Source organism: Aquarana catesbeiana, linkage group LG01, assembly GCF_042186555.1.
Source record: "Aquarana catesbeiana isolate 2022-GZ linkage group LG01, ASM4218655v1, whole genome shotgun sequence".
Classification (NCBI taxonomy): Eukaryota; Metazoa; Chordata; class Amphibia; order Anura; family Ranidae; genus Aquarana; species Aquarana catesbeiana.
The window spans coordinates 87,959,704-87,986,494 of record NC_133324.1 but is presented as its reverse complement, the minus strand read 5'-3'; the positions used below and the strand labels follow the sequence as shown (position 1 = coordinate 87,986,494).

The following is a 26,791-nucleotide window of genomic DNA, read 5'->3' as shown; positions in this document are numbered from 1 at the left end:
AATGGGGTCATTTGGGGGGGTTTTGTGCCACCTGGGCATTCCATGGCCTCCGAAACTGTGATAGGCAGTGAAGAGTGAAATCAAAAATTCACGCCCCTTAGAAAGCCTGAAGGCGGTGCTTGGTTTTCGGGGTCCCGTACACGGCTAGGCTCCCAAAAAGTCTCACACATATGGTATCCCCGTACTCAGGAGAAGCAGCAGAATGTATTTTGGGGTGTAATTTCACATATTCCCATGGCATGTTTGAGCAATATATCATTTAGTGACAACTTTGTGCAAAAAAAAAAAAAAAAAAAAAAAAATTTGTCTCTTTCCCGCAACTTGTGTCGCAATATAAAATATTCCATGGACTCGACATGCCTCTCAGCAAATAGCTTGGGGTGTCTACTTTCCAAAATGGGGTCATTTGGGGGGGTTTTGAACTGTCCTGGCATTTTATGCACAACATTTAGAAGCTTATGTCACACATCACCCACTCTTCTAACCACTTGAAGACAAAGCCCTTTCTGACACTTATTTTTTACATGAAAAAGTTTTTTTTTTTTTGCAAGAAAATTACTTTGAACCCCCAAACATTATATATTTTTTTAAAGCAAATGCCCTACAGATTAAAATGGTGGGTGTTTCATTTTTTTTTTTCACACAGTATTTGCGCAGCGATTTTTCAAACGCATTTTTTGGGGAAAAAACACACTTTTTTAAATTTTAATGCACTAAAACACACTATATTGCCCAAATGTTTGATGAAATAAAAAAGATGATCTTAGACCGAGTACATGGATACCAAACATGACATGCTTTACAATTGCGCACAAACGTGCAGTGGCAACAAAATAAATACATTTTTAAAAGCCTTTAAAAGCCTTTACAGGTTACCACTTTAGATCTACAGAGGAGGTCTACTGCAAAAATTACTGCCCTCGATCTGACCTTCGCGGCGATACCTCACATGCATGGTGCAATTGCTGTTTACGTTTGACGACAGACCGCCGCTTGCGTTCGCCATTGCGCAAGAGCAGGGGGCGACAGGGGTGCTTTTTTTTTTTTTTTTTTTTTTTCTTTATTATTTTTTTGCTTTTTTATCTTATTTTTAAACTGTTCCTTTCATTTTTTTTTTTTTTAAATCATTTTTATTGTTATCTCGGGGAATGTAAATATCCCCTATGATAGCAATAGGTAGTGACAGGTACTCTTTTTTGAAAAAATTGGGGTCTATTAGACCCTAGATCTCTCCTCTGCCCTCAAAGCATCTGACCACACCAAGATCGGTGTGATAAAATGCTTCCCCAATTTCCCAATGGCGCTATTTACATCCGGCGAAATCTAAGTCATAAAATGCTCGTAGCTTCCGGTTTCTTAGGCCATAGAGATGTTTGGAGCCACTCTTGTCTCTGATCAGCTCTATGGTCAGCTGGCTGAATCACCGGCTGCATTCTCAGGTTCCCTGTTGAGACAGGAGAGCCAGAGAAAAACACGGAAGACGGTGGGGGGGGGGGGCATTCCCTCCCACGGGTTGTAAAGGCAGTCTAGAGGCTAATTAGCCGCTAGGATTGCTTTTACATGAAAGCCGACCGCTGGCTGAAAAGAATGATACCAAGATGATACCTAAACCTGCAGGCATCATTCTGGTATAACCACTCAAAGTTGTGAATGGCGTACCTGAAGACAAAAAAATGGTTAACAATAAAGCACAGTAAACAATAAAGTATAAATAATTACATACCTGAAAAACAAACATGATAAAACATAATAACAATAACAATAACAATAAAACACTGCAGAATAGAATACAGTAAAAAAAGAGCAGAACAATAGAGAGAGAGAATAGAGAGAGAGAACAATAAAACGACAACTATTTTTTTTTATTTTATATATATTTTTTTTTTTTTTACACTTTTTTTGTAACTAACTTTTATAACTGTAACCGGTTCCAGGTTCGGGTCTCTCAAAATGCGATGGCATCTTGGGAGACCCTGTGAAAGTGTGCCTAGTCTGTGCAATGCTGTACCCTACGCTAATACTCAACTAGTGTATGGTAGCGTTCAAAACATTCACCAATGCAAAGACCAGGATTGTCAGGACAGAAGGGACAATAATAGCGGGTGTCACGCCTATATCCGCGTTTGCTGCAGACACAACATCTTTTTGGGGGGTTCGTTGGGTAGGGGTACTCGGGAGCACATAAAAATGCCTCTCATGCAGCCGACTGCATTTCGTTGGGGGATGTGAATGGGGGAAGTACGGGCGCTGCAGAAGTGGTGGGTTCCCAATTAGGATTGGCGAATGCAGCAGGAAGGGCACTATGGGCACGACGGGCCTGTGTTTGTCTTTTTGGTGGCAGCGGGACACTACTTGTGCTTGTCACCTCACCAGCTTGAACTGCACTTATGGGACTCGCCACGTCACCAAGTGTTACTGCAGTGCTGGTTTGACTACGACCGGGGTGTACTAGGCCGCTGGTGCTTGCCAGTTCAATAAAAAGCTTCCAAAAAAACTGTTAGCGATCGCAGGGATCAGGCCTTACTCTGCGAACGCTGCAGTTATGCGTTTAGTGTTTTGTAAGTGACAGTGATCGATCGATACTGCACTTGGGTGGGCTGGACTGGGCCGGGCGGAGGGGCAAAACGCAGGTGCTAGCAGGTATCTGGGTTGATCCCGCTAACACTGCGTTTTTGGGAACCCTAAACTGCTGGGGACGCTAGTATAGATCTGATCTGATCGGATCAGATATTGATCCGTTCAGATACTATACCACTAAAGGAGGCGTATGCTGCGTGCGTGGGTGTTAGTGGTACTGGCGCTAACCTGACGCTGCCTGGGGCCGGTGCTTGCTAGTTCACCAAAATGCTACCAAAAAACTGTTAGCGATCGCAGGGATCAGGCCTGACTCTGCGAACGCTGCAGTTATGTGTTTAGTGCCTTGTAAGTGTCAGTGATCGATCGATACTGCACTTGGGTGGGCTGGGCTGGGCCGGGCGGAGGGGCACAACGCAGGTGCTAGCAGGTATCTGGGCTGATCCCGCTAACACTGCGTTTTTGGGAACCCTAAACTGCTGGGGACGCTAGTATAGATCTGATCAGATCAGATATTGATCCGATCAGATACTATACCACTAAGGGAGGCGCATGCTGCGTGCGTGGGTGTTAGCGGTACTGGCGCTAATCTGACGCTGCCTGGGGCGACGCATATCACCGCCGGGCGATCAGGGGGCTAAACCTTTATTAGGTAATAAACGGCGGGTGCCCTGACACTATAAAAAATAAACGAACTAACCTGCGTCACCCGTAACGGTTATACGGTGATCAGTGGTGAAAGGGTTAACTAGGGGGCAATCAAGGGGTTAAAACATTTATTAGGTAGTATATGGGGGTCCCTGTCACTATAAAACGCTGACGGCGAACCTAAATATTTACCTCACTAACTAGCGTCACCAGCGACACTAATACAGCGATCAGAAAAATGATCGCTTAGCAACACTGGTGACAGGGGGTGATCAAGGGGTTAAAACTTTATTAGGGGGGGTTAGGGGGGTACCCTAGACCTAAAGGGGGGTAATACTCACTGTCCCAACACTGTAACTGTCACAAACTGACACTATGCAGTAATCAGAAAAAAAAAAAAAAAAAACCTGCTGGTGTCAGTTTGTGACAGGGGGGGGGGTGATTGGGGGGGATCGGGGGGCGATCGGGGGGGGGATCGGGGTGTTTTGTATGCCTGGCATGTTCTACTGTGTGTGTGTGTGTTGTGCACTCACATTGATGTCTTCTCCCCTCGGCGCTGGAACGGAAAATACCGAGCCGAGGGGAGATGACATCATTTCCTTTGCTGCTGTTTAGCATACAGCAGCAAAGGAGTGTTCCCATTGGCCGGCGGCGATCGCGAGGGGGGGGCCACGAACGGATGGCCTCCCCCTCATCTCGGATCGCCGGGGAACAGAACGGGACCGCCTCGGGCGGCGGGGGGGGGGTCCGATCGGACCCCCCACCCGCGAGAGGCAAATCACGTACATGTACGTGATTTTGCCTGCCCGTGCCGCCTTGCCGACGTAAATCGGCGTTAGGCGGTCCTTAAGTGGTTAAGTTTAAAACAGGTAAATATGATATATTTTCCTATCTATTTACTAATGCTTGCAGCATGAGGATTACAAGTAACCAATGTTGATTGGGAGAGTGTAGTTCCACTTTAAATATTTAAACTGTTTCCATTTTTCGATGTGTTATAACCTGGAATCATGCATGCCTTTAATTGGGATTGTATCTTTGCTCAACAAAGGTAGACATTTTTAAGGTGTTAATTGGTGGCGGCCCGTCCATTAGGTGTGCACAGGTGCCGCCCCCTCCCCCCCCCCTTATCCATGCGCCTGGACCACTAATCTACATGCAGGGACCCGGACGCATGGATTCCAATGTTTTTTTTTTTTTTTTTAAGCACGTAATTAGAGCCAGAGGCTTGAATAGGCTTCAAAAAAGGATGGGTTCGGGGTGCAGAGCACTGCGCTCCGAGCCCACCCAGTTGTGTGACAATATCGAATTAATATTCACTATTTCCACACTGATCCTCCTCCCAGCCAATCAGGAAGTGAGTCCTGAGACCCGTCACCCGATTGGTTGAAAGGACAGGCGATCCTATTACATGCCTAGGAGGAGAAGGGAGGAGACGCACGGCAGAGGCCGCCGTGCTGCAGACGAGGAGGAGTTATTTGCCCCCCCCAAAAAAAAACTGAAACCACCAGCCACCACTGGGGTTAATACAAAATATCTTATTGCAATACATAATGTATACATAATGGAAAACAAGACATTTGTTGGTTCCATAAGTATTTAATTGAACTGAGCTAAACACCCGTAACACCCTCCTAGCTAAGTTGCTAACAGTGAGGCAAATTTAGTTTTGGGCTCCCCTGTAGCAGAGGAACATTGTTCAATTGCTTTTGGCTGTTGTAGCCTCTGCTGCTTTCCCCTGGAATCTGGTAGGTTCGAGAATTTAGTGGGTGGAGGGGGCAGATCATCACATGCATATTCTTGCAGCCTCAGCCAATCCCTGGTAGGAAGAATGGTCAGTAGGGGGCTGAGGTGTATATAAATATGCTGGAGCCTGGAACAGCAGGGTCCTTGTCCTGTGGGAAGAGACCCAGCCTGAGGGCTGTGGCCCTCTGAGGCTGATAGCTGCAGTTTAGAAGAGGCCATCTGGGTCCCAGCTCCAGCTAGAACTAGAGGACCCACATCCTGAGGAACCAGGAAGTCCACAGAAGATCTGATCTGGAGGCATACAGTACAGATGCTGGCTGGTACTGCAGGAAAGCATCCACGTACACGGGGCAGTATTAGTACAAGCCTAAAAGATCCCAGAGAGTGCCCTTGATACCTTTTGGGGGAGCTCAATCCAGTTTGTTGGCTCAGGCTTTATGTTTGCGATGGGGTCCCCTGAGTTGTAATTCACCAATCACCAGCTTTAAGAGGGTGGGTGCACCCTGAAGAGACAGTACAATTAGGAGTGTCCTCCTTGATCTTCCTGCTAGTTTTGCTAGGCTCACCCGCTCCCTACCCAAGTTACATCAGGAAATAGACTACAAAAAGACATGCACTGCCTGGTTTCTGGGTTGAGAGATTGTGAACTGCGATGTGCCTGGCTGCCATGTGCCTCACAGGGAATGGAATCTGAGAAAACTCAGCCAGCCCAGTATGGGGTCTGTGCTACACACCTTTGGTTACAATGACAGCTGCAAGCCTTTTGAGGAAAGTCTTTATCAGCTATTAATTACGTCTGGATCTGGCAATACTCTCCTATGCTTCATGGCAACAATTACTTTGGCTTTTTCAGGATGGATGGGGATGGTTGAGGAACAGCACGTTTTACATCTTTGCAGATTTTCAACTGGTCTGGGCTTTGATTTAGCCAATAAAATACATTAAGGTTCTTGACTTAAACCACTTTACTGTAGCTTTGGCTTTGTTTTTAGGGGGCATTGTGCTTACGGATGGTGAACTGCCCCATTCTCCCAACTCTTGTACAACTCTTGAACAAGCATGTTGACTTACTGATATGTTTCCAAGTCCCAGTTGAAAATGCATCCCCACCAGCATACATACCATGCGGATGGTGCCCCCAGGGTTGAAAGCAATGGTGGCTTTCCATCACACATATTGCTTTGCACTAAGACCAAAAGTGTTGCATATCGGAGAACATTATTTTTTTTTATGTGCTCTATGCGCCTTTTTAAAAACAAATAGTATTTGATACGATTTGTTTAGCAATGGTTTTCTTCTTGCCACTCTTCCATGAAGTCCAAGTTTAGGCTACTAACATGTTATAGTTGTTTAGGTAAACTTCAGTTTCTACCATCTATGTTTTGGATCTCTGTAGATCCTTCAAAAGTTATCACTGGCCTCTGGTTGCTACCCTGACTAATGTTCTGCTTATCTGGTCAGCACATTCAAAGCAGAACACCAATAACGTAAATGGTTCTCCAGAAGCTGTTTAAAGTTTGGTGCTTGTTTTGATAGCAACTTGGTCTTCAGATGCTGCTCGTTTGGAAATGTTCTCTAACAAACTTAGGGCCTCCCAGAAACAGATGTATTTATTTTGAGATCAAGTGACACTTTAACAGGTGGCGTTCATTCATGAAATTATGTGAGGTCTAAAAGAAATTGGTCTGTATAGAATTCTCACACCTAGGCAATAACAAAGGAGGAATAAAATATATAAATCAGTGAATTGCGCCCTGTGAGATCAGTGAACAATCATAATATAAGCTGCCCCTTTAAAAGTGAATGAATCACCAAATGCTGCAAAATATATTATAGGATGAGGCGCTAATAATGTCCAGTGAATCAAAATGAATGCAAATACAAAATAAATATCAAGCTAAAAATCCATAATGATGAATCCCAACACCAAATAGTGATGCTCAAATTAGTTTTCTAGTTGTCTAGTAGATGGCCACTCACCAGAAAATTTTTACCCCTTTTTACAGGAAGGTCAAACAGCACTTCTGGAATAACAACAGATTCCACTAACAGCACAGTTCTGCTCCACTGGCCCCTCAAGATGAAACTAGGATAGGAAAAATGACTCCACAAGAGACATAGAGATAATGAAGGAGGACTGGATCTTTGGAGCAGTGGCCAAACACATCCAACTAGCCCTTTTAGAGTACGGACAGATTTCTGTGGGCTAAAGAAAGTGTGTCACCAAAATGTGCCAAGGAGCCACCTAGGCAAGGGTAAAGGTGGCCGTTCCTTATGGACAACTTTTCACATCTTACACCATCAGCTTTCTTTGCGGCTCCTGGTGTTTGTTGACATGACATCTCAGAGCCACATAGAAAGGCGGTGCTGGGGGACTTTGCGGGCACTATGCTTGCAGGTCTGAACGTGGTAGCTACTGTATATAAGGCCCAGCACGTGTCATTGACTGGGGAAACTGCTTGTTCCATGTCTAAATGATGAAGTATCTCCACTGAGGGTCACCAGCCACACATCTCTTCACTTCATCTGAGCACCTTAAACCAAAAACACTATTTCATTCATTTTTAACATTCAAAGCAAACACCCCCATCCATCCAAGTCTCCATGCTTTATTTTTTTGAGATATCACTTTGAAAAATAACCCCCTAGCATTTATGGCTGTAGCCATCGTGAGTAAGGGCAACATGATTAATGTAGTATTAACTTCCTGGACTCTGTCTGCCCTTAGCTCAAGCATGCAGGCAGGAAGGTGTGCTTAGCTGAGAAAACCCCTCCGCTCCTCCAGAATACTCTTGGCTAAGTGGTTAGCACTTCTGCCTAGCAGCATTTGGGTCATTGATTTGAATCCCAACGATGGCACTACCTGCCTGGAGTTTAAATGTTCTCTCTGTGCCTGTGTGGGTTTTCTCCAAGTACTCTGGTTTCCTCCCACACTATAAAGACATGCTGGTAGGTTAATTGGCTCCTGTCTAAATTGGCCCTAGTATGTATGAATGTGAGTTAGGGAGCTTAGATTGTAAGCTCCTTGAGGGCAGGGATGGATGTGAATATACAATATATGTGTAAATTGACAGCACTATAAAAGTAATGCCGCGTACACACGGTCGGACTTTTCGTCTACAAAAGTCCAACGGACGCCGACGGACTAAAGCTGGCTGGTAATCCGATCGTGTGTGGGCTTCTCCGGACTTTCAGCAGACTTTTTCAGCCTCAAATCCGACGGACTTTATATTTGAAACATGCTTCAAATCTTTACGTCGTAACTACGACGGACCCCGAAATCCGCTCGTCTGTGTGCTAGTCCGACGGACAAAAACCCATGCTAGGGCAGCTATTGGCTACTGGCTATGAACTTCCTTATTTTAGTCCGGTGTACGTCATCACGTAGGAATCCGTCGGACTTTTGTGTGGTCGTGTGTAGGCAAGTCCGTTCGTTAGAAAGTCTGCTGCAAGTCCGCCGAAAGTCCGCCGGAAGTCTGTCGGACAGGCTGTCGGACTTTTGTAGACGAAAAGTCCGACCGTGTGTACGCGGCATTACTGTAATAAAATTACATAATTTGTCTAGGCAAGAAACTAAAGAAATTAAAAAAGAAAAAGTTTAAAACAAGTAAATATGATATCATTTCTTCTTTAATTTCTTTCATCTTTTTACTAATGTTAGTAGCATGAGGATTAAAAATAATCAATGTTGATTGGGAGAGTGAGTTCCACTTTAATACTGAGTACACTAATGCCGCGTACAGACGATCGGACATTCCGACAACCAAACCGTGGATTTTTTTCCGACGGATGTTGGCTCAAACTTGTCTTGCATACACACAGTCGCACAAATGTTGTTGGAAATTCAGATCGCCAAGAACGCGGTGACGTACAACACGTACGACGAGCCGAGAAAAATGAAGTTCAATAGCCAGTGCGGCTCTTCTGCTTGATTCCGAGCATGCGTGGGCTTTTGTGTGTTGGAATTGTTTACACATGATCGGAATTTTCGACAACAAGTTTTTTTGTTAGAAAATTTGAGAACAAGCTCTCAAACAGTTGTGGTTAGAAATTCCAACAGCAAATGTCCGATGGAGCATACACACGGTCGGAATTTCCGACAACAAGCTCACATCGAAGATTTGTTGTCGGAAATTCCGATCGTTTGTACGCGGGATTACACTTTCATCACCTCACAGGTTGCAATGGACACACATGAAAAATTCCTTGCTGATCCCCCCTGAGAGGCAATCAGATATTCCCTGGATCAACTTTATATAAATGTCAGTACCCAGTTATATTATGTAAATTTAGGAAAGAATCCAGGACTTTTTTAAAGCAATCTACTGAGCTGGCCAGAACCACCTCTGAAGGGAGTCTATTCCACATTTTCACAGCTCTTACTGTGAAGAAACCTTTGCGTATTTGAAGATAAAATGTCTTTTGCTCTAGGTGTAAAGAGCGCCCCCTTGTCCTCTGTGATGACCTTAAAGTGAATAACTCAACACCAAGTTCACTATATGGACCCTTATATATTTGTACATGTTGATCATATCCCCCCTTAATCTCCTCTTCTCAAGAGAGAATAGATTCAGTTCCTCTAATCTTTCCTCATAGCTGAGCTCCTCCATCCCTCTTATCAGTTTGGTTGCTCTTCTCTGCACTTTCTCCAGTTCCCCGATATCCTTTTTGAGAACTGGTGCCCAAAACTGAACTGCATATTCCAGATGAGGTCTTACTAATGATTTGAACAGGGGCAAAATGATATTTCTCTCTCTGGAGTCCATACCTCTCTTAATACAAGAAAGGACTTTGCTCGCTTTGGAAACTGCAGCTTGGCATTGCATGCTATTATTGAGCTTATGATCTACCAAAATCCCCAGATCCTTCTCCACTACGGATCCTCCCAGTTGTACTCCCCCTAGTATGTATGATGCATGCATATTCTTAGCCCCAAAGTACAAAACTTTACATTTATCAACATTAAACCCCATTTGCCACTTAGTTGCCCAATTAGACAGTGCATTGAGGTCGGCTTGTAAATTGGAGACATCCTGTAAGGACGTTATTCCACTGCATAGTTTAGTGTCATCTGCAAAGTCAGAAATGGTACTTTTAATCCCAGACCCAATATCATTTATAAAGATATTAAAAAGTAAGGGTCCCAGCACTGAACCTTGGGGTACACCACTGATAACCTTAGACCATTCAGAGTAAAGCTATGTACACACGATAGGATTTTCCGACAACAAAACCATGGATTTTTTTCCGAAGGATGTTGGCTCAAACTTGTCTTGCATATACACGGTCACACAAATGTCGGAAATTCCGAATGTCAAGAACACGGTGATGTACAAGAAGTAGGACGAGCCAAGAAAACTGAAGTTCAATAGGCAGTGCGGCTCTTCTGCTTGATTTCGAGCATGCGTGGACTTTTGTGCGTCGGAATTGTGTGTACATTTCCGACAACAAATCTTGGTGGAAAATTTGAGAACCTGCTCTCAAACATTTGTTGGCGGAAATTCCGACAACAAATGTTCTATTGAGCATGCACACGGTCGGACTTTCGGACAACAAGCTCACATCCAACATTGTTGTCGGAAAATCCTATCGTGTGTACAGGGCATAAGAATCATTAACCACTACTCTCTGAATTCTGTCTTTTAGCCAGTTTTCTATCCATATACAAATCGATCTTTCCAAGCCTGTAGACTTTACCTTACACATGAGCCGTGTGTGGGGAACTGTGTCAAACGCTTTTGCAAAATCCAAGTATACCACGTCCACAGCCACCCCTCTGTCCAAGGTTTTACTTACTGCCTGATAAAAAGATATTAGATTTGTATGACAACTTCTGTCTTTCATGAACCCATGCTGTCTGTCTGCTTAAAATATTTTTTTCCAGCAAGAACTCGTCTATGTGGTCTTTTATGAAACTCTCAAATATCTTCCCGACTATAGAAGTTAAACTAACATATAATTACTTGGTAAAGACTTTGATCCCTTTTTAAATATAGGCAGCACATTGGCCCTACGCCAATCCAGTGCTACCATTCCAGTCATTAACAAGTCCTTAAATATTAGTGACAATGGCTTTAAAATGACAGAGCTCAATTCTTTTAGGATTTTTGTATAATTTTCCTTTAAAGGGGCGTGGCAGGGGGTGTGTCCTATACCTACATACTCTTGCTAATAGGTGGACCTCGTTCCCATCTCAAAAAGTTGGGAGGTACGTCATACACTATGAATACTACTCTTTGCAATACACTTTATTCCTTTCAGTAACTTCAGACCAGGCATTAGGTTGGTTTGCAATAAAGCAGTGGCAGCCGGTGCTCAATATTTTGGGAGGGGAGGCAAACAAACTTGCCCCCCCCCCCCCCTCACTCGCACTATTATGTGCTTAAAAAAAAAAAAAACCCCATTGAAATCTATGCGTCGGGTGCCCTGCATGAAGATTAGGGGCTAGGCGCATGGAATAGGGGGGCGGTGCCCCTGCGCCCCTAATGGAGTGCAGGGGCGCCGCCCACTCCTAATGGAGTAAATAATTTTACTGAAGCACGCCTTTGCATATTACATAAACTCCAGTAACAAAGTCCATAATTCACAGAACTAACATAACTCTTCTGGCTCAGCAAAAAATAATTCAACCCTGGGTGGGCCTCGCCATGTGACCAGCACCATGGTACAGCTCATACTTTGGAATAAAGTCCATATAGAAGTCCACACCCCGGAACCCTGCCCTGGGTTCCCATTGAAGGGATTTGTAAAGGCAAAATCAGTACATCTCACAGATCTTCCCCTTTGCACTTCCCATATTGGGACTGACCCAGAGGCTGACTTTGCCTGATATTTATAGCCTCACCACAAGGGGGCAGAGTCATGAACATCAGGAGGAGAGCATACCCAAACAAATAATTCCCTAATTTCCTCCGCACCAGAGATGATGAGGAGCATTATACACAGAGCTCCATAAATAAGTACAGGCAAAAAATGAAGAAAATATAACATGTACCATACTGTAGACACTCTCCTACAAGTCTGCATGTAAATACAGCCTGCCAAGCAATGCCCACTCTCCAGACTGACATCCACTCGGAAAAACATTTTTATATATGCATGACTGTCCCAAAGAGCCAGCCCACTGCTTACATCAGGGCGGGGGGTTACTAGGAGAAATACTGATGCAGGGGGCTGTAAAGTTTTGAGGAAAAACCGAGTCCTGCCTACCTCTACAACTAGTCCTGATGTGCAAAGGTAAGCACAGAGACCCAGTGATGATATCACTGGGTGCAAAATAGGATATGTATTGTAAGGAGAACAATTATATTTACATTTTTAACATTAGCATGTTAATAAAGGGGGAGGGAGTACCCAGGAATGGCAAAATATACACTATATTGTCGAAAGTATTGGGACAGCTGCCTTTACACACACATGAACTTTAATGGCATCCCAGTCTTAGTCCGTAGGGTTCAATATTGAGTTGGCCCACCCTTTGCAGCTATAACAGCTTCAACTCTTCTGGGAAGGCTGTCCACAAGGTTTAGGAGTGTGTCTATGGGAATGTTTGACCATTCTTCCAGAAGCGCATTTGTGAGGTCAGGCACTGATGTTGGATGAGAAGGCCTGGCTCGCAGTCTCCACAGGAATCCATCCCAAAGGTGTTCTATAGGGTTGAGGTCAGGACTCTGTGGAGGCCAGTCAAGTTCCTCCACCCCAAACTCACTCATCCATGTCTTTATGAACCTTGCTTTATGCACTGGTCCAAATCATTTGGTGGAGGGGGGATTATGGTGTGAGGTTGTTCTTCAGGGGTTGGGCTTGGCTCCTTAGTTCCAGTGAAGGGAACACTTAAGGCGTCAGCATACCAAGACATTTTGGACAATTTCATGCTCCCAACTTTGTTGGAGCAGTTTGAGGATTGCCCCTTCCTGTTCCAACATGACTGGGCACCAGAGCACAAAGCAAGGTCCACAAAGACATGGGTGAGCGAGTTTGGGGTGGAGGAACTTGACTGGCCTGCACAGAGTCCTGACTTTAACTTGATAGAACACCTTTGGGATGAATTAGAGGGGAGACAGCGAGCCAGGCTTTCTCGTCTCATCTCACCGTCCAACATCAGTGCCTGACCTCACAAATGCACTTCTGGAAGAATGGTCAAACATTCCCTTAGACACACTCCTAAACCTTGTGGACAGCCTTCCCAGAAGAGTTGAAGCTGTTATAGCTGCAAAGGGCAGGCCAACTCAGTATTGAACCCTACAGACTAAGACTGGGATGCCATTAAAGTTCATGTATGTGTAAAGGCAGGCATCCCAATACTTTTGACAATATAGTGTATGTTTTTAAAACATGTTTTTTTTTTTTTATTATTATTAAAACAAGACATGGTTTCCCTTTAATCCTGTTTTAGAACTAAGTCACTGTCATGTTACATGTGCTTATGTTGTATTGTTCTATGCTGTACATGGAAGTTCTGTGTAGCAGAGAGATAATGTCATTAATCATTTGCAGTAAGCAATACCACACACACTGCAGTCTGGGCCAGCCCAGCAGCTGAAGACCAAATCTTTATGTAGTGTGTATGTTCTCCCAGTGTGTATATTCTCCGGTGTGTATGTTCTCCCGGTGTGTATGTTCTCCCGGTGTGTATGTTCTCCCGGTGTGTATGTTCTCCCGGTGTGTATGTTCTCCCGGTGTGTATGTTCTCCCGGTGTGTATGTTCTCCCGGTGTGTATGTTCTCCCGGTGTGTATGTTCTCCCGGTGTGTATGTTCTCCCGGTGTGTATGTTCTCCCGGTGTGTATGTTCTCCCGGTGTGAATGTTCTCCCGGTGTGTATGTTCTCCCGGTGTGTATGTTCTCCCGGTGTGTATGTTCTCCCGGTGTGAATGTTCTCCCGGTGTGAATGTTCTCCCGGTGTGAATGTTCTCCCGGTGTGAATGTTCTCCCGGTGTGAATGTTCTCCCGGTGTGTATGTTCTCCCGGTGTGTATGTTCTCCCGGTGTGTATGTTCTCCCGGTGTGTATGTTCTCCCGGTGTGTATGTTCTCCCGGTGTGAATGTTCTCCCGGTGTGAATGTTCTCCCGGTGTGAATGTTCTCCCGGTGTGTATGTTCTCCCGGTGTGTATGTTCTCCCGGTGTGTATGTTCTCCCGGTGTGTATGTTCTCCCGGTGTGTATGTTCTCCCGGTGTGTATGTTCTCCCGGTGTGTATGTTCTCCCGGTGTGTATGTTCTCCCGGTGTGAATGTTCTCCCGGTGTGAATGTTCTCCCGGTGTGAATGTTCTCCCGGTGTGAATGTTCACCCAGTGTTTGATGGGTTTCCCAAAATCCAAAAGCACAGTGACTTCCACCCAAAAATGGTGCATCACGTGTTGGGCACAAAAGGTTGTAATTTCAGCATCAGCACACAGACGATGCAAATTGTTCAGTGTTCCCTATAAAGCATTGTAGTAAACTGTCATAAAGCGTTGTAGAAAGCATCAAAAAAAGGTATTTAAATGAGTAAAATAAATACATGTCTTCAGTTTGATCTAGAAGATACAATATTCCTCCTCTGTCCTCTGTAGCTCTTGTGAAGTGCTGAGCACAGCAAACAATACAAGGCAGGCGTGTAAAAACTAAAAATAAATGAACTGAAATGTATCTGAAATGAAACTCCGCACCCCAGGGGGTCACTTGGCAAACATTTGCTGCTATAAAGGACCTAATATAAAAACGTGGAGGAAGAACACGCTAACACAGAGCAATACAAGAGCAAGAAAAGATGTTTGGTATAGACCAGAGGTCTCCAAACTTTTGAGCACGACAGCCACATCCTGCGAAGGGTTATTTGCTCATTTATGTCTAGGTGAATAAAAAAGGAAGGTAAGTATACTTAGACTGGTCCCTTCTGCACACCTCCAACCCCCCCCATGCTTTAGCGGTCTAGGGTCCTGACATCATCAGGACCAGAGCAGGGTCCATAGCTGGACATGATGACACCAAGGGACAGTCCACTGCAGTCACATGGGGGAGTGCTGTCTGCTGGAGGAGTGAAGGATCAGGTGAGTAAAAGTGTTCATCCTCTCCCCTAGACAAAACAATCTATTAACTCTTGCAAGGGATACTTTTTTTTGCCTGGAGTTGAGCTTTAAAAGAGCTTTTGTGGGCTGAAAGAAATCAGTTTAATGAATAACATTTAAATTAATCGATACTTCTCTTTAATGTGATTCTAAAGTTTGGATAAAAAAAAACACAAAAAAAACAAGTTATACTTACCTGCTCTGTGTAATGGTTTTGTCCCCCATGCAGCCACCATAATATGGGAAGCCAATCAGCCACACCTCAAGGAACCTTTAGATACCTCTGCAAATGTAGGGTTCCACGGAACTGTGGCTCAGAATGGCTGGAGCAAAGAAAGGTAAAATAAAAGTCTATTTTTTTGCTATCTGTATCCCAAAATATTTTTTTTTCCTTTACTTCCTTTCTTGTAGACACAACAGGAACTGAGAGTAAGGCCTTCTTGCACATGGAGCAGTTTGTCCCTCCTGGCTTTATAGTATGCCCTAGAGCAGTGGTCGCCAACCTTTTGGACCCCACAGACCAATAAACTCACAATTTTGAATCCCACGGACCATTAAGGTGAATTTTACATGTCTTATAAACACAATGCTCTGGCCCTCTGCCCCCTCTATTCCTTTATCCAGACACATGCTCCAGCTCCATGCTCCCTCCCACAGTCTGTGATCAGAGCTGCCAGTGGAAGTCCCCTCCTTCTTCACCTCCTGCTCTCTGCACTACTCCCGGCACCTCTCTCTGAGTTCACAGGAGCCGGTGTTCTATCGAATGGTGCCCTCTGTCGAAAAATGCCCGCTCTGGGCAGATTGTAGGAGGCACTATTCAACACTCTGATGAGCGGCGAGGGAGAAATGATCCGCAACGCGCTGAGGGACAATGCTATTCTCTGATTCTGCCTCGCACTTGCGGAGCGGGTTCAGTGTATTGAAGGCCGGGTTTTTTAGTGTTGTTGGGCGGGTTCAGTGTTTTGCAGGGCGGATTTGGCAGACTAGATTTGGCTTTGTTCGGTGCTTTGCAGATCATTTCTCCCTCGCCGCTCATCAGAGTGTCAGATAGTGCCCCCTATGATGCACTCATCAGAGTAGCAGGATAGTGCCCCCCTATGATCTGTGCATGCGTTTTCACGCCATTACAACAGCTGATCGGGAAACCAGCTGTTGTGCCATTCTGTACTGCGCATGCGCAGCCCGGAGTGGGCATTTTTTGACAGAGGGCACTATGCGATAGAACACAGGAACTACAGAGGAGGCATCAGATATCAATGTGCGCTGACATTGAGAACAACACTGGAAACAACATTGGGAGGTATATATTCACCACAATGTTGATTTGCAGCAGAACCCCTGGAGACCACCAAAATGTTGTCGTAGATTTCCCCATGTGAATTTCTCTAAATTGAAAGAAAACTTTTCTAAGGCCTGACAGGGCTTCTAAGTCCTCACCACTCTCCCACTGGAGACAGCCAGGCAACTGACATTTTCAGAAAGTCAGCAATGGCAGGGTACATGTTCCTCTCATGGCAAGTTTCCTCCAAAGCTCATTCTCATCAGCTTTGCTGTCATGCGTTTCTGGTACACACAGCACAGGCACGACTGAGTGCAGGCGCGTTCCCATGCATCATTTGTAGGGCAGCCTGTTCATTTCAATGGGCCACTCTACACAAAAGAAACACGGAGAAGAAGCCCTTGATTCTTTTTTCAAAGATTCTGACATTAATGTAGGGTTGCATTCTGACAAACAATGTAGGGTTGCATTCTGACAACCAATGTAGGGTTGCATTCTTTCCAGTGAACACCACATTAAGGGACATTTATTTTCATTGACTATCCCTATGAATTTGTTTAAGTAAAGGGTTCCCAAAGACCTGAAAATTATTTTAGGGGTTCCTCAGTGCTAAAAACTTTGAGAAAGTTTGAGAGAGTTTTACTCTATCCAAGATGTAAAAAAAGGTTTGCTTTAGATATACTAACGTTTAGAATTTATTTGTATATTTACCCTAGTTCAGGAACCCAAAATGGCCAAAATAATGTTTGACTGACTATTTTAAAGAGTTTTTTCCAATCTTGAAAAGTGTAAAAGCCACTCAAATCTTCTACTTGATCTTTTAGAACTCTAATTCAACAATGTCTCCAAACTGCTCTGCAGCTGCCCATGTGTAGAGGGCTGTCTGACCTTCTTTAGAAGGACCACCATCAAAAACTCCTTCCTAGTGCAGGTTGAGGTTTCCAGGTCACCTCTGATGTTGGTTTCTGAGGTTCTGCTCAGGTCAAGAAGTTCCATGCAGTGGTAGACTCAGAGCTTCTAAGCGGCTATGCTACAACAGCTGATTAGCAGAAGTCTCAGGACTCATACTTACATGGGACGGCTGTAACTGTCATACTACTAATAAATTATTATTATTAATGAAATATGTTGCACAGATGTCTATCTGCATAGAAACAATGCCAAAACATTGCAAAATAAAGGCCAAAGCCTAAAAGATAATAGTTTAATTAACATTTCCTACAGTTACAATATTATGAAAGAACTGTCTATTTTTGTTTATGTTGGCTTTCTAGATTTTTATTTCTTATCTTGTGCTTTTGTAAATACTATAAAAATATTTCTGTTGGAGACTGTAATTATGCTTTGCACAATGCTAAAGAATAGGTTTGTGCTACAAAGCTTATTAGCCATATACAGTATGCATTTAATGTGGTTCTAAATGCTATGCATGAAGCTAAAAAAACCTTCAGTGTGCAGCTCCCCCTGCAGCCCCCCTAATACTTACCTGAGCCCAATCTCAATCCAGCAATGTGCACAAGAGCAGGGTCTCTCTCCTCATTGGCTGAAACACAGCAGCTGTCAATTACAGCCAGTGAGGGTGATCTGGGAATTTCAACATGGGCCGCATCAGCCTCATGATTGTCCTCAAAAGGGCCGGTTGTATCTGTAAGATTAGATTCCAGCGCATCCTCTCCACTTACATTAGATGTCAAGAGCCACCCCACCATCAGAAGTTGAGTCCCCTACTCTCCCTAACATCACAGTGCACCCCCTTTCCTTATGCTGCTGCTGGGAAGAAGCTGGTTGCATTGCTTGAAAGCAGAAAGTAAGGGTCTGGAGGAGGAGCAGAGGGGGGCTGGAGCTTTCCTGCAGCTGCAGGAGAGGTGTGAGGGCCACATGACATGGCCTGGAGGGCCGGATTCGGCCCGCGGGCCTTGTGTTTGACACCTGTGTTGTAAAGGCTTTTAAAGTGTCACCCGTGGATAGTAAAATTGACCTTGTTTGTCGCCATTGTATGGGTGTGCGCATTTTTAAAGCCGTTGAGATGGGACAAATTTAGATGGGGGGGGGGGCAATTTTAGCCTTGCCTAAGGCAACACAAAACCAAAATACACCAATGGGCACAATAGCCTAACATGGAAATCTAAGTGTCAATCACTGAAGTGTTTTTGGAAAAAAACAAACACCTCCCCCTCTCCTCATCTCTGTAACAGAAGGGGGGGTATTCTATAGTCTTCAGAGAGAATTGGGACTAATATTACTTATATATAATAATAATATAATATAATATATATAATATTATTTAAAAAAAAAAAAAAAATAATATATATATATATATATATATATATATATATATATATATATATATATATATATATACATACATATATATATATATATATATATATATATATATATATATATATATATATATATAATATATTATAATATAATATAACAATGCAACAAAGGGCGGAGAGCATAGGAAATGATCAATTAACACATTTTCTGGCAGGATCAACAGGTATAACAAAACGCTTTTAATGATATGTTATACTCACTGTACTGTAACTATGGAGGAGCAGCAATGTCACCCTACAACAGGACTACAGAACACCTTCCCTCTCATTACATAGGCAGAATTGTTCACATCAGACGCACCGGGGCTACAGCGGCAGCTTTTTCCAAAGCAGCTCTAATGTACTGACAATGGAAATATCTTTACAGCAACACTGTGCATGCAGGGTTTTGTTTTTTTCAGGGCAGCATGTTGTGACGCAAACCACCATATCGTAACACACGTACTGTGGTTAGAAGAACTGTATTGCAGTGTCATTCATGAAATTTCAATAAAGTTTTTTGAGAAATAAATGTAAATAGCGTGCAATGGGAGCATTGGCACTGCTTGTCCCAGTGCACACCAATAAGCCCAGAAGCTGACCATACACTATATGATCTGATTGTACAATCGCCTTTAGGCAGCCCATAGGCATTTCATTTCTTTCCATTCAAATAGCAGGTTGAAAGAAAAAAATGACTCGATTCCCCCATCCAGTGGCGGGACAAGGTCATCTAGAGCCCAGGGCAAAGATGCCAAATGGTGCCCCCCTCCCCCATTCACGATGTGCAAGCTTAGGGGATCCTACATCCAGCCGCCACTCTCACCACTTCTGACAGCCTTGGAACAGAAGGAAGGCGCCCCCCATCCCTACAATAAACCACTGCGCCCAGGGCAACTTCCCTTCCCACCCACCCCTTGTCCTGGCCCTGCCCCCATCCCACACATTCGGGGTGGATGGGGGAATCCTTCCACTGTGCCTTTGTATTCTGGCCCCGCTGTCAGAATACACTGATCAGTAGCCAGCAATGCTAATCGAGTGGAAATTTTTCAGCAAGACGGTTGTTTTGAAGTTGATTGGTCCCTGGTAAACCATCCAAATTTTGATCCATGTATGGCTGGCTTTAGATCCACCATCAACTATGGAATGCAAGGGCCTTCCTGTTTTGCTAATAATTGACTTGTTTAGGTCTGACCTCATAATACATCGTTTTGGTAAAGCTGGCGGTTGAAGGAAAGAAAACAGCTCAATTCCCCCCCCCCCGTCGGAATACAATGATCATATGAAAAACACTCTACAGATCGACCTGCCCATAGATGGATCGAAATTTAGCCGTTTCCTGCTGAGCCAGCGGAATTTCGATCCGTCCATGTCTGTCCTAAAGCTGGCCATACGTTATACAATTTTCTTATTCAATTTCCTTTATTATTTTATTATTATTTCAGGTACTTATATAGCGCCGTCAATTTACGCAGCACTTTACATATACATTGTACATTCACATCAGTCCCTACCCTCAAGGAGCTTACAATCTAATGCCCCTAACTCACATTCATACATAAACACTTTAGATTTACCTTCAACTTCTGTATGTAGTGCAAGGGCCTACCTGACTGCATACAAGTCGAAAGTGTTTAGGTTTGACCTCATATTATATAGTCTTCGTGAATCAAAAGGAAAATTGTACAAGAAAATTGCATAATGTATGGCCAGCCTTAAGCCTGGTACACACTATGAGATAACTGTCAGCTCCGGTCAAAGCCGCTGTAGTAACGTAATGTAAAGTTAGAGATTGGACAGAGATTGCATAATCAGATTGTATAGTGTATTTTGTATTAGGTTTGTATAGTGTAGCATAAATCCAGGGCTCTCCAAACTGCGGCCCGTGGGCCAGATGTGGCCCTTTGCTTGCCTTTATCTGGCCCTTGGGGCACTATTCCTCCCACTGACACCAACAATAGGGTGCAATTCCTCCTACTGACACCAATGATGAGGCCCTATTCCTCCCACTGACACCAATGATGGGGGCACTATTCCTCCCCTGACACCAATGATGGGGCACTATTCCTCCCACTGATACCAATGATGAGGCCCTATTCCTTCCCTGACATCAATGATGGGGCACTATTCTTTCCCTGACATCAATGATGGGGCACTATTCCTCCCCTGACACCAATGATGGGGCACTATTCCTCCCACTGACACCAATGATGGGGCACTATTCCTCCCACTGACACCAATGATGGGGCACTATTCCTCCCACTGACACCAATGATGAGGCACTATTCCTCCCACTGACACCAATGATGGAGCACTATTCCTCCCACTGACACCAATGATGGGGCACTATTCCTCCCACTGATACCAATGATGAGGCACTATTCCTCCCACTGACACCAATGATGGAGCACTATTCCTCCCACTGACACCAATGATGGAGCACTATTCCTCCCACTGACACCAATGATGGGGCACTATTCCTCCCACTGATACCAATGATGGAGCACTATTCCTTCCCTGACATCAATGATGGGGCACTATTCCTCCCACTGACACCAATGATGGAGCACTATTCCTCCCACTGACACCAATGATGGGGCACTATTCCTCCCACTGACACCAATGATGGGGCACCATTCCTCCCACTGATACCAATGATGGAGCACTATTCGTCCCCTGACATCAATGATGGGGCACTATTCCTCCCACTGACACCAATGATGGGGCACTATTCCTCCCCTGACACCAATGATGGGGGCACTATTCCTCCCACTGACACCAATGAAGGGGGCACTATTCCTCCCCTGACACCAATGATACTGCACTATTCCTCCCCTGACATCAATGATGGGGCACTATTCCACCCCTGACACCAATGATGGGGCACTATTCTTCCCACTGACATCAATGATGTAATTTTTTTTACTCCCACTGACCACCAACCCTTTGGCATTGTTTGCTCCCACTGATGCCAGGGCATTTTCTACTCCCACTGGCCAGTCTGCCCCCCCTAAAGTTCAAAGGACAGTGAACTGGCCCTTTGTTTTGAAAGTTTGGAGACTCCTGCTTTAATCCCAGAGATAGCTGAAAACAATGCTAACTGTTAACACTCAGCAAAAACAAACAGCAAGTTATCAGTTCCCAAGATTTCTGGCAGGAAATCATACAGATATAACAAAAAGCTAGTAATGTTACCGTTAATATATCAAAAGGGTACAAATAAGACAAGTTAATTTTAAGGGCTCATTCAGACGTGTGGCCGCCCTTGCTGTCCCTCTGAAAAGTGATTTGGGGCAGATCACTTTTCAGAGGCATCTGACAGACGGCGAGGAGGTGATATGTCACCTCCTTGGCACCTTTTTTTAACCCTGAAAATGCTGATCCACCGCACCGCTTGTACCGCACACCAAATGTGACTTGCCATTTAGTTTGCTTTGCTTTGCACCCCCTGTACAGCCATGAGCGGCTGCATACCCTCCTTTAGGTGGGCGATGGGAGGGGGGGTGACAAAACCTTTTTTTTTTTTTTTTTGCCCCCCCTGGCTGCCAATCTGAAGGAGCCCTCAGGGTTTACATAATACACTTTAATAAAACAAGATGATTGCATATAATCTCCACTCCATAATATAAAGCTATTAAGAACAGGATGCAACAAAGTAACAATCTTTGATCAAACAGGAAACCTGGTTGCATGGAACTAGAAATGAGATGCTAGCAGGGCACATTTCCAGACAAAGACTTTTCATAATGGCACCAGGAATATTTCTTTGTTTTGTGTGTTTAAAATTCAAAGCTAGCCCAGGATCCGTTAATTAAGCCCAGATCTGTGAGCTGAGAGCACAGCTCCCTGCAACTTCTCCCATACTCTACAGTTCAGCAGCCCAGCAAAGAGTTAATAAAGAGGCAGTTGGCACCCAGATCATGGCATGGAAGTGGAGAAGTAGCAATGGTTACCTGGTCTCCTGGGGGTAGCAGCAGCCTTTTTGGTGCAGAAAGTAAATCCAAAGCAAAGAGCCAGCAGCAGTATACACATCCAGGTGGGCTTTCTTAGCAGATCCATCTGGAGAACAGATTTAAAGGGGGGGGGAGGGGGGTGAAAAAAGAAAAATCGGATTTGGTAGAAAGAAGAAGCGTGAACAGAATCCAGAGGATCCCCAGTTTGTGACCCGCACAGGATCCAGACAGCAGTGGTGGAGAGGATGGTCAGGGACCCAGTAGATGGAACACGTGTGGGAGGGGGGTCGGCAGCCTAGGAGGGGCTCCCAGTCCCATCACATCCTACAAACTGGAATTTCCAACGTGTGTCTCTCCATAGAACACCCATTTCCTCCCACATCCCAAATTCTCCAGCTGACCCCCTCCCAGCATCTCCGCAACTGCTACTGGTGAGTGATGAACCTTCCTTCCCTGAGCAGAAGAAAGGACAGTTGGAGATAAGAAGATCACTGGGAATTAGGAATCTCCCAGATGGACATCGCTCCAGCCACTCAGACTAATAAGGAACACATAGGGATTAGGAGGCACGAGAGACAGACAAGAGCCAGAGGGGGGGTGTCACCTCTCCCATCCATGGACGATCCCTACACATCGCGTGTCAGCCCGATCCCTGCAACTTCTATGGCTTTCCACTATAGAGGACTGGGGAGGGATGTCATGCCAGAGCTGCAACTTACAACTCATTATTTCCCCTGATCTATATGCTGCTGAAGAAATCAGGCTGGCCACAAGAGCTTACACTCCAATATCGGTGCCAGAGCTCTGGGATTGTCTGTGTGTCTGTCTATATCTATCTGTCTATATGTAATCTATTTATCAGTAAGCCCCTTAATGAATTGATTATCTAACAGACAATCACCTCTCTAAATAACCATCTCTCCATCCTACACCTTATATTAATCAATCAATGATCGATCTATCTATGTATCTATCTATCCTCCACTGGATATTAATTAGTCAGTTATTCTATCTATCTAATCTATCTATTTATCTATCTATCTATCTATCTATCTATCTATCTATCTATCTATCTATCTATCTATCTATCTCAATACATTTGTCTAATTACCTATGTTATCAACCAACGCCTTTAAAACATCTAATATCATTCAATTAGTTAACATAACCATTTATTTATGTAATTTTTCATCTACCTAACATCAGTCAGCCAATGAATTAATATAATGTATCCCAAAATCAAAATACAATTAATTCCATATAGTCTAAATTTAACTTTCTTTCTTTCTTTCTTTCTTTCTTTCTTTCTTTCTTTCTTTCTTTCTTTCTTTCTTTCTTTCTTTCTTTCTTTCTTTCTTTCTTTCTTTCTTTCTTTCTTCCAAAGGTATCAATCATCTGTCCTTTTAGCTATTTTTTGCCAGTCTCTTTTTGATCTATCTGGCTATCTAGGTGTTATCTTTATTCTATCTATGCACTGTATATGTAATCTATAGTTTACCAAACATCAGACAGTGAATTCATTATTCTATTATCTATGTCACATTAGTCAGCCAATTACACCATCAATTGATTGAATTTCTTTCTTTTACAGGTGACAAGGTGTAATTCAACTGCCAATAGGTCTTTCTTGCAGGACATCTTGCAATAACCATGCATGCTTGGTTCAGCTGACTATGCATATTTATGCCTATTGAGGATAAAGACATGCCCGAAGATAACGGGAATCCAATGCAAGCAATTCATTATTCACACCTTATGTCTGCGAGTACACACAGCAATGCATTGCTGACATTGGTTCAGATCTTACTGATCAGGACTGGTCTTAGATTTGGGTAAACATTAAATCTAGCTCAGGTAACATGCTGGTACATGGTACCTGTTAGGGTTGCCCACTATATACCCAGTTACTCACCCCTTTGTTTTCTGGGATGTGGACATCTGGGTAACGGTGTACTTAGCATTTCTGGCACCCGGGGCAGATCAATTTTTAAAACTTTACCCCTACAGTAGGATAGGTTTAAATCGGCATGGTAAAATAAAATCTAAGTCTACAGATGGCAGCAGTCAAGAGTATATCATACTGAGCCCAATGCACAGAGTGCAGTGGTCAGTTCATAGTGTCTATAGTGCTGGACTCAGGAGTGTGTAATGCAGAGAGTGCAGGGGCCAGAAGTGTGTATCACTGAGGCTCCATTCACACCTGAGCATTTTGTAGCTTGAAGCCTGAAGCTACAAAACGCTGGAGGGGAAAAAATCAATTATTCTCTATGGAGATGGTTCACATCTCCACTCCAAAACGCCTGAAGCCCTACGCCTGAAGCTCAAACAAGTTCTGGACCCTTTTTTGTCGCGTGAATTGGGCAGATTTGGGCGTTTTTCTGCTTTTTACATATGTGACCTTTTGCCTTGCACAAAATTGTGGCAAATCGCAGTAAAAAACGCTGCAAAATCGCAGTAAAAAAGGCAGCAAAATCGCTGTAAAATCACGCGATTTTCTGCCTGAAAACGCCAAGCTCAGGGCCTGAGAGTGCAGAGATCAGGAGTGCATAACACAGAGAAAGCAGGGTCAGGTCAGAAGTGTGTAAGACAGCGAGAGCAGGGGTCAGAAGTGTGAAATGCAGGAAGTAAGGGAGTCAGAAGTGCCTATCACAGAGAGTGCTGGGCTCAGGTGTATGTGATGCATAGAGTGCAGGATTTAGGAGTGTGAAATTCAAAGAATGCAAGGGTCAGGTGTGCATAACACAGAGTGCAGGGATCAGAAGTTCACAATGCAGAGAGTGCAGGGGTCCAGCCCAGTGTTGCCAACCTATCAGATTGAAATTTACTAACACGACACCCAAAATTTCCTGGCACAGCCAAGTTTTTACTGGCATTTCCAAAAGTTACAAAATTACAGTTTCAAGTGCAAGTTTTAGTATTTAGGCTACAAACAACTACAATATGCAATTAGCAATGTGATTTAAGGTAGATATTAGGGCAAAAAAAATATTTCTTATTTTATTTTCAATATAGTAAGTAAGTAGCTCAGGGACAGGACTCAGGAGGGCAAGAAATTAGAATAGGAAGGCACACACACACATATGAAGTTGACTCTCACAGTGACAATGACAGAAGTGTGCAGCAGCTCAGATGATGCTGACTTCTCACCGGCACAACATGTCCCCCTCCTGAGTCACAGTCACAGTCTCTCTCTCCAAGCCAGCTGGTCTCTTCAGTGACACTCCAGTCTAAACAGCACTGACAGTCCCACACATGGTCCGCCCTGCTCCTTTCCTGCAGACCCACACACGAGGCTCTGGCCACTTTGCTTGGCTCCCTTGCACCATGACATCACACGACATGCTTGGTCACCGCCTCCACCAGAGCTGCCCGAACACACTGTAGCAGGCACTCGGATGGTCTTGGCCAGCTTTGGACCGAGCTGAACATCACAGCCATATTTTTTGCTGGCAACTTTTTCCTTTACTGGCATTTACTAGCAGGAGAAATTTGCCTGTTTTTTACTGGCTGCCAGTAAAAATACTGACGGTTGGCAACACTGGTCCGGGCCGAGAATGTGCATTTGCAGAAAATGCAGGGGTCATTAATGCATATTTCAAAAAGTGCTGGGGTCAGTACAGTCAAGCACTGGTCTACTACCTCCCATACCTCAGAGGTGAATATATTGTGGGCATGGTTGAGGAGCAGCTCCAAAACCCAAACTAAGAAGTCAAAATTTTCCTACAGAGACCCCCAGATTTTGCTTGTGGAAGATATAATGACGTATGTGCAGGCACCTCTAGATTGTTACTTGAATAAGGCTGGTCATTTTAATTTTTTTTTGATCAGCCATTAGGTTGATCGAAAAAAAAAGCAAATGGATTCCCCATCCACTCAAGCAAGGTGGGTGTATGGAAGAATCCTCCTAGTGTCATTGTATTCTGACAGTGGGGACTCCTCGGCTGTCAGAATACATTGATAAGCAATGCAGCTGATTGGCTGCAGCCTGCTGATTATGAAAAAAATCCCAACATTCCCGGTTGACAGTAGTCAATCGGGAACAGCCATAAATGGATTGAAATTAGTCTGGTCCCTGCTGAACTTGCCGAATTTCAAACCATCTATGGCCCGCTTAATTTTATCCAAACAACCTGCAAAAGTGTTTGACACAGTTCCCCACACACGGCTCATGTGTAAGGTAAAGACTACAGGCTTGGAAATACCAGTTTGTAAATGGATAGAAAA

The 26,791-nt window shown here is 44.1% G+C and overlaps 1 protein-coding gene across 2 annotated transcripts in view; it reads right to left on the bottom strand.

Moving 5' to 3' along the window:
- The window catches only part of EGFLAM (EGF like, fibronectin type III and laminin G domains), a 297,792-nt gene extending 274,654 nt beyond the window's left edge, over window positions 1–23,138 (bottom strand). Inside the window, exon 1 of one of the 2 annotated variants that reach the window (XM_073621500.1) lies at window positions 22,568–23,138. In XM_073621500.1, coding sequence (XP_073477601.1) covers window positions 22,568–22,673 — 106 coding nt within the window. In that variant the 5' untranslated portion in view covers window positions 22,674–23,138. The remainder of the gene's footprint in view (window positions 1–22,567) is intronic. The other variant, XM_073621508.1, reaches the window with a different exon arrangement.
- Window positions 23,139–26,791: the final 3,653 nt, after the last annotated feature.